This window comes from Ictalurus furcatus, chromosome 14 (genome assembly GCF_023375685.1).
Source record: "Ictalurus furcatus strain D&B chromosome 14, Billie_1.0, whole genome shotgun sequence".
Classification (NCBI taxonomy): Eukaryota; Metazoa; Chordata; class Actinopteri; order Siluriformes; family Ictaluridae; genus Ictalurus; species Ictalurus furcatus.
This window is the reverse complement of record NC_071268.1, coordinates 21,035,390-21,043,908: the sequence shown is the minus strand read 5'-3', so window position 1 is coordinate 21,043,908 and position 8,519 is coordinate 21,035,390. Positions and strand designations below refer to the sequence as shown.

The 8,519-nt window shown below is 36.2% G+C and overlaps 1 protein-coding gene across 2 annotated transcripts; it reads right to left on the bottom strand.

The window, feature by feature from the left end:
• On the bottom strand, positions 1–4,120 carry LOC128618537 (RNA helicase Mov10l1-like). Of its 2 annotated transcripts, XM_053642183.1 has the most exons (6): positions 4,093–4,120; positions 3,472–3,579; positions 1,111–1,298; positions 696–852; positions 442–554; positions 1–282 (listed from the first exon to the last, which is right to left on the bottom strand). In XM_053642183.1, exons 2-6 carry the CDS (start codon positions 3,566–3,568, stop codon positions 1–3), a joined length of 837 nt encoding a protein of 278 aa, XP_053498158.1. In that variant the 5' UTR covers positions 3,569–3,579; positions 4,093–4,120. The 2 variants fall into 2 exon arrangements, with proteins under 2 accessions (XP_053498158.1, XP_053498157.1); XM_053642182.1 differs by lacking the exon at positions 4,093–4,120 and having other exon boundaries at positions 3,472–4,054.
• Between the last annotated feature and the right edge of the window lie 4,399 nt (positions 4,121–8,519).

The following is an 8,519-nucleotide window of genomic DNA, read 5'->3' as shown; positions in this document are numbered from 1 at the left end:
CTATACAGTGTTAAAAATCGAGAAATCTTTTGGATGAATAAGCGGACAAATTAAAGAACATTGGCTGAACATATGAAAGAAGGTCACTTGCCTGTTTCTCTTAATGGGGGCCATACAGAGTGCTCTCCAGCAATACAATGACTGATTGCTCTCCACCACCACAACACTCACTACATCTCCTTGTGTGGGTTTGTATCCAGCAGGCAACAGCAGCGAATCCAAACTGAAAAACACACTGTCTCCAACAACTCCACTACTTCCAAACACACTCGATACACACACCTGAGTGACAGAGAGACGTGACGCAGTGTTAGTTAACATACAGATGAAAGTCTATCAATTCTACAAACAGACAAACTGAATAATAAATACATAAATAGAATTTTTTAAAAACAGAAAATGAGGAATAGGAACATTAGCTGTGTGGGTATTTGGACTGACTTGGTCCATACGCTGGTATCGTAGCGGGGCAACAGTTCGAGCTTGACTGGTCCACTTTGTAGTGCTAACGAAGTATTCTGCCTGTACCCAGTCACCTTTCATAGGCTCAAAACCTAAAACAAGGACACACAAACACATACTAACAAGTTTACTTCAATAGACCGACATCGTATTTAACATACATGACATCATATCCGACGTCACTATTAAAAATAACACAGCATTATTCATGAAATAAGAGTCTGACGCTTGACCTTCACACAGGGCGGATCGGGGGAAATATGTCGTCTGATTTATAAATCCACCGTCTTTATCACAAGACGTTACTGTTCCGATCAGAGACCGGAGCTTATTAGCGTCTGTTTCGAGTGAGGCCCTGCCTCCATCCCAGTTATCCATTTGCCTCTCCACCTACAGAAAGAATTTCACAGACATACTGTATATTCTACTCTTATATTAGTACGAAAATTTGCAAAAAGACACTTATAGAACATGTACAGTATAAGCCTCACGTCAGTATGCATGAGCAAAACCTAAAGCTAAGTTTTGAGCCTTTGTCTTTCAAAGAATCATTTATAGGCAACATGCTCCATGTCATGTGGTAAGTGTGTTTATTAAAAAAAAAAAAAAAGGAAATTAGTAAAGATGTTCAAAATGCATGGCACCAACCCTTAGTGCCCTCCATCCTCCATGGGCGCCGTCTCGAACAGTTAGAGCGTTAACAGCGTCACCTACGTGCAGAGGCGCTCCTCCCAGCACCTCTCCAGCAGTGAAGTACACAGAATGGTCAATCAGCCCATAATTCTGACATAGCTGAGTTACTACACCACCTCGCATCTGCCTTATCTCCTCCATACCTAAATATACACAAAACACACACGCACATACATACATACACACACACACACATATATAGGGGGGACAGCAAAGCCTAACATGCAGACCTTAAAGTAAGAAATGCTAGAACAATGTCTGTCAGAATTAAGGATGGCTTAAAAAAACATGATTATTTAGTGAATACGGATTACTTGAATCCACAGTTTCTTGAATCATGTGAACTCCATGATTCATCAAAATCTACAAACACTAAACTGACGACTAAACTACTGTTGATAAAGCATCAGCATGTCAAGATCACACTAAACAAACAATACACACTGAAGCCATTCCAGGCTCCAAGACTGTCCATAACCATGATGAATTTTAAAGTGTGGTCCAAATCAAGTCAAGTTTATTTGCTCATCATTTGCATAGTATATCAAGACATACATGTACATTAAAATATTTATGGTGAGGCTCAGGTAAACTACCCTTAGCATAAAGCTAGATTTACACGACGATTTACGGCCTGATTTTGCAGTCTTAGGTTAAAAAAATAAAATAAAATCATATGCCTTAAAAGAATTCTTTGGTCGGTAGTCGAGATCAGCGGTCGTAGGACATATAATGTGATGTCACCAGAAACTGATTTAGTGTCAATGTGACCAAAGATAACCAGCAAACAAAGTTCTGAGTGTGAGAATATTTTTATTAAAATCTCAGACAACACTTGTATAAAAGCCACCAATCGAAGGATGGCATATGCAAATGTGAAACTGATGGGACAGCTACAAATACAGTAACGGAAAAGGCAAAACTTTAACAATACATGCCTGTTAAAGCTCACTTTAAAGAATGTTTGTTCCTGCAATCTAATTTACTGCAAGAGTCCGGATCGCTATGATTGAGGATATTAATTGAAGGTCATTTAATCTGTCATGGAGAACATGTTTTCGCACAGCCTGTTATAGAATTCAGCCAAGACTTTATCGGGATCATCAATAAACAGTATGACAAGTAGTCATTTTAAAACATTCATATTCATAATCATTGTAAACCTGACTTAAGGCACTTAAGAAATTATTTTAGTTTTAAACACCTTTTCAATGGTCAAGGTCACAGATCACTATGAGAATTGTTATAGCTATTATACAGGGTGTCCCAAAAATCTCCATACATAGGAGACTACGTATGCCAACACCACGTCGGTTGTGCCTTTATCAGTGAATGTTAGTGAATTTGTTAATAACGTGGTGCTGGCATACATAGTCTCCGACATTATGGTCCATCGCAACAGCTTCCCGATATGCAAGCTGTCGAGAGTCCAGTATGTTTTTATATATGATGACTAAATGTTATAGATGTTTAAATGTTTGAAATCGGTGTTGTAGACAAAAATATAATTGTGCCAACATATTCATTTCCTTCATTAGAAAACGAACATTTTATTTACAATTGTTTTGGGTTTTTTTTAATGTATGACTTGGAGCGAAATATTCTGAAAAGCAGCCAATAAGAGTCAGGCGTCGGTGGGAACTCCTTTAATACTGTTTAAAAAGCATCTCAGGGAAATCCCTCAAGAAATCGGGTGTGAAAATGCCAAGGATACATTTCTGGAAATTCTAGGGGAAAAGGGTGTTTACTTTGAAGATGGTAAAATATAAAATTATTTGTATTTATTTTAACATAATTCCCATAGTTCATTCGTGGTACTCCAGAATGTTCATGACTTTATCGTTATAAAATGTGGGGAGAAATTTGTGCATGTGTAATATATATATTTATTTTAATTTATTTTTTTATTTTTTTTTGGGGGGGGGGGGGGCGGGGTTGCTAAAAAGTGTTAAGTTCCCCCATGTATGGAGACTTTGGGACACCCTGTATAGGGCTGGTCAGTTTAAACTAATTGGGTTTATTCTGAAACTTGCTGTCTTAAAAAGAAGTATAAATGAAGGCAACTAGACTCTGATGACAATTTTATTCACATTGTGCTGTTTATAAGTGTAGAGACTGTTTAAGCTGCTTTAAAAAAAAATACATTAATAATAATTAAAAAAAAAAAAGTTTGGTTCTGTGGACAGAAAATCTAAGAAGAAAAGTTCACCAATAAATTGTCTAATGTGCCGAACGTTATAATTGTTTTTGTTCGTCAAATGAACGTGTTGTAATGAGGTCTGTGTACAGGTGTGTTTTTGAGAAGGCCTGACTTACTTGTGCTGTAATAAAAGCCATCCTCCTCTTCACCCTCCACCGTACTCCACAGTGGAGAGAGCAGCTTAGAGATGAGAAACTGGACAGCAGACACCATGTCTTCTCTCACTGCAAACAGACACACAATATATAAAAAGTTTACAGATTATAAACTGTAATGAAGAAAGTGACTTTCAGATAAACATTTCACAAACTCGAAAGTACTGAATTCCCAACACCCAGGACAAGTTCGCTTGCTAACTTCACAGTGAAACTAGCTAGCTAACGGTGGCTAAATAAAGCAAGACCTCCACTCATTACAAACACTATTTAGCCCAAATGCCATATGTACAATCCTTAACCATTTCAAAATTTAACTGCAGCAATGAACATGTTTCTAGGTCAATTATTGAACTAATTTAGTTACCTCCCTGCTCTCACTAAACAAAGCACGTGCAAGACGCCTTTGTCCTGACAAACTTTCACAAATTGTTGAGAGAACAAAAACGAGTTAAACATATATATATATAGTGAGAATATTCTGTTCAAATATACAACACTTCACGATATAATATCAGGTTAACTGTAATGGCATGGACTCGATATGTGACAGTGAACTCCTGAGTCACTCAGTATCTTCACCTCAATTGCAGACATGACATTTTTGAGCCTTTTCAGGGAGTCGAGTCATTTGAATCAGTTCAAGGAAATGATTCGTTACACGGTTGATCAAGGTTAGTAAGTTAGTAAACAAACCAGGAGTGGTGTAAACAATAAATAAATGTTTGTCTATATATCTGTATATATTCTTCTTATTTCTAATGTCCCTTCGTTTAGAACTGTTTAGAAGATTTATTATTCACTCCCATACTATACATGCTACTATATGGCACTGAAACGCTGACCCAGTGAGCCAGAATGTGAATCACTGACTCAAACGACTCCCTAAACTAGTGAGAAGCAACTCTGAATCGAGAGTTGTAAGTCAGGTTCAACGGCTTACCCACGGATATTTTAAAAACACCGACAGATAAAATACATATTTAGAGATACAACGTAAGAATGAATCCGAAAAGATTCGCTGGTTTATGCCCCACTGAATGAGAGAGGAGCACGTCTGGGTCGTGGCGGAAATGATTCACTGAATCGAGAATCGCGAATTAGGTTCAGCGCACATACACGCAGATGTAAATAACGGCTTGATGTTTAAAAACATCTACAACAACTCTTCATAATCGTGAAGTCTCTAGAACATATTTGGAAGCATTATACAGTTTTCATTGTTAATATCGACACTATATTTGACCACTTGTTGTATTTTACAACTAAAATAGCTAAATCGTTTTTTGCAGGCTTTTTGAAGCGGTGGAGTGCAGTACTGATCATGCCCACTAGGAGTCAGGAGAGACCACCATCAGCAAGCCCTGCTTCCTTTTCCACACAAAGTAACATTAAATATCATGAAAGGACAAAATGAAATCAAATATTTAACCCTCTACTGCATGAACTATTACATTTACATCAAAAAATGTTTTTATGGATTTTTATTACTTGAATTAGTTTTTTTAATGGGGGTGGGGGTTAAGGGAGGGGGGAGTGTGCAATGATGGAAAGTATCATATAGTCAAAAATAACACAAAACATATGAGGTTACAGTTCAAATTACTGCATTTACCAGACTGTAGGTTTCAGGGGTTTTTTTTGCCACCTAGTAAGCATATAAAAGTTCAATATTCTAGAAAAGATTTACAGTTGTAATAGAAACTAAATACATGTAATGGAAACTGTAGACCTGTCTGCTGGGTCCCCCGGAAAGCTTCCTGATTCAAGGAACCCAAGCATAGACAGAGTTTTCATGCTCAAATAAATCGAGTGATTACCTCTAGTACTACTCCTGTCTGAATGCTTCTGAATGGTTCTTGATAGCTGATATTGACTCATAACCACTCATCACACTGAGGGGGATAAGTCTTGTGAAATGAGCTCTCTGCTTAATACGACATCTGTGAGGTTCTAACAGACTAAGTACAGCCATTAATCTTTAATTACACATTTCTGCTCATATAGAGTTAGCTTAATATTTTAAAACCAGGGCATCTTTAACTTTATGCAGCCAGGAACTCAAGTTCACGTTCAAGTGGCTTTATTGTCATTTCAACCATTTACAGCTGGTACAGTATACAGTGAAACGAAACAATGTTCCTCAAGGACCATGGTGCTACATAAAACAACACACTAACCACATGAGATGGCACAGAACTAAATAAGATCTACAAGATCTCCTTCAAGAGGAACAGAAATTCCAAGAACCCCCTGTATGACCACAACAGAGATTGAATTTTACGAACAACAAAGCAAAGATATACCGTAATATTAAGTAATTTGAGCCATTATGCTTTTTATTCCTGAACTTTCCACTACCCACTGCATCATTAACATCATTATTTTTAACATTGTTAGATTAAAAAGTTAACTTGATTTATACTTGTTTTTTAGTTTTTATATGAACCCCTTTCCATTCAAGTGACCAGTCAGTTAAGCTTTCAACAACGATAACTAAATAATAGCCATAACAACACTGATACCAGTTGATGGCAAACCACCGTCCACCACCATCATTTGATTATATATATATATATATATATATATATATATATATATATATATATATATATATATATATATATATATAAAATCAGGGATTCTCTGGATATACATCACAGAACCCAGGAGAAATATGTTTGTTTATTGATTATTTGTTCAATTATACAGATATTCAAAAATGTAGTAGTCAGTACAAATCTTATTATCTTTAAATTCAACTGAGTTCCATATTGCCTTTTTTTTTTTGGTACATTAAATATTAATGTACACATTTTGATTCAGGGCTCTACTCAAGAGACTGGATGAAGTCTTACTAGTAGGAAGACTAATGAAGAATTTAGATTATGCCCTTATAGCCATTCATGATACATTCCACTTTTTTATTTAATGTTGGCAAACTTCCCACATTTATGAAGGGAGCTTGATTTTAAAGATGGGTAAGCCATTAAACTACTGTGCTTCATAATTTCCCATTTTTCCTCTTAACATTGACATCAGAATGCTGCTCAACATCATACAATATCTAAACCAGTGCCAGAGGGGAGGAGGTGTTTGACCAAGTAAAGCATGCATACATGTTTGGAGCAAAAACAAAGATGTTATATGTTAGATGGACTGGGAATACCCAATATTAAGCCAGAAAAGTTTTTTTTAAAAAAATACTTTATATATATATTTTTAAATCATTAAGAAAGTAAATAGAAGGCGTCTATTTTGAACACTGGGTGTCAGTATTACATAAAACACAATTAATAAAAACAAGCTCTTGCGGTAGTTCCTTTTCTCCTCCTGATACTATAATGAGATTAATCACACAGACCTAAATAAATGTAACCAAGATTTTGGGAAGCCCTGGATAGCCTTGGACTATTTTCTGAGATACACAGGATATCAGTTTATATTTCATCCAGTGGTGGCTTGTCCATAGGGGCAGGTGGAGCAGAGCTTAATATATCAGCCATTCAACAAATGTTAATCTTTATAAAGTTCTTATAAACAACTCTGTACATTTAACATTTCTCTGAAATACTAATTACCTGTTTTTTGGGTAACCAACATAAAAAAAACTTGCTATTTAGCATATATAAGCCAATGTTACATAACTTACATGTTTTCAAAGTTCCTGAAACACTGATGAGCTCAGGCCTGGACGACCACAGTTGTTTTCTGTGGTCGCCCAGGCCTGAGCTCATCAGTGTATTCTTTCTTTTTAAGAATGTACCAAATAATTGATTTGGCCACACCTAATATTTTTTGCTATCTCTCTGGTGGGTTTTTTTTTTTTTTTTTCCAGCCTAATGATGGCCGGCTTCACTGGCAAATACAACTCTTTGGACTTCATATTGAGAGTTAACAGCAGCAGATTCCAAATGCAAATGGCACATTCTAAATAAAATCTAAACTTATTACTTGTAAGTTAAATCATGAAGAAATACTACATACTTGGTCATGGAACAGCTGCACAGCCAATTGTCCAATTACTTTTAAAAAGGAGGTGACCACATATATATTTTAAAAAGTGTTGTAATTCTTACACCGTTCATACAATTTGGATGCAAATAAAATAAAAATATATTAAAGTGGAAGGTCTGATGTTTGGCATATTTGGCAAACTTCCAGTAATGAGACAATGAAAAAACATTACAGTAACACTCCTCAAAGGTTAGTTTTCAGTTTCAAAAATAGTACCTAAAGGTAAACCTTCTTTGTCAGTTGTCATATACAGTATAACCATAAGAGAAGGCTGTGTTTTAAACTTCCCAGAAAGTTTTAGTAACAGCCTTGTTGCCTGAAGTTAAACATACCCAGAGCGTTATGAAGTGGTTCCCAAAAAATAAACAACCAAAGGAGAACCAAATGCTATAGGTAGGGAAACGTTCTGAGTTTGCTGGGTATCTTTATCTTCATAAGTACTGTGTGATTGTCGTGGTTCTAAAAATTCCAAGTATTTTTTTATGACCCAACTTTTGAGTCCACATTGTCCTGACCTCACCAGGACATATTCCACGTGGTTTACAAATGGTATTCCAAGTGGATAAGACAGTGGTCACCAACCCTCTTCCTTGAGATCTACCTTTCTACCAGTTTCATCTCCAACCAAAATACTAACACACCTGTTTTAGTTGATCAGGAACTTCTTAAGGAAATGATTGGATAGTCAAGCGGGCACGATTATGGTTGGAGCTATAGGAAGGTAGATCCCCAGGAACAGGGTTGGTGACCACAAATATACAGCTATGTTTAATGCTGGGGAACGTCTGTGAGACAAGTTAATTCCTGTTATCACGTATGCTATTGCAGCTATAAACAGTTGTTCCCTCACGTGCCTTTCTTTTTTTCACTCTTGAAATCGAATAAGACAAAAAACAACAACAGCTTGACAAGTTACTCAGAAACCATGAAGCCATTCCTATGGAACATTACTTTGTTCAACTCTTTGTTAAATAACATGTCTTTTTTTTAAA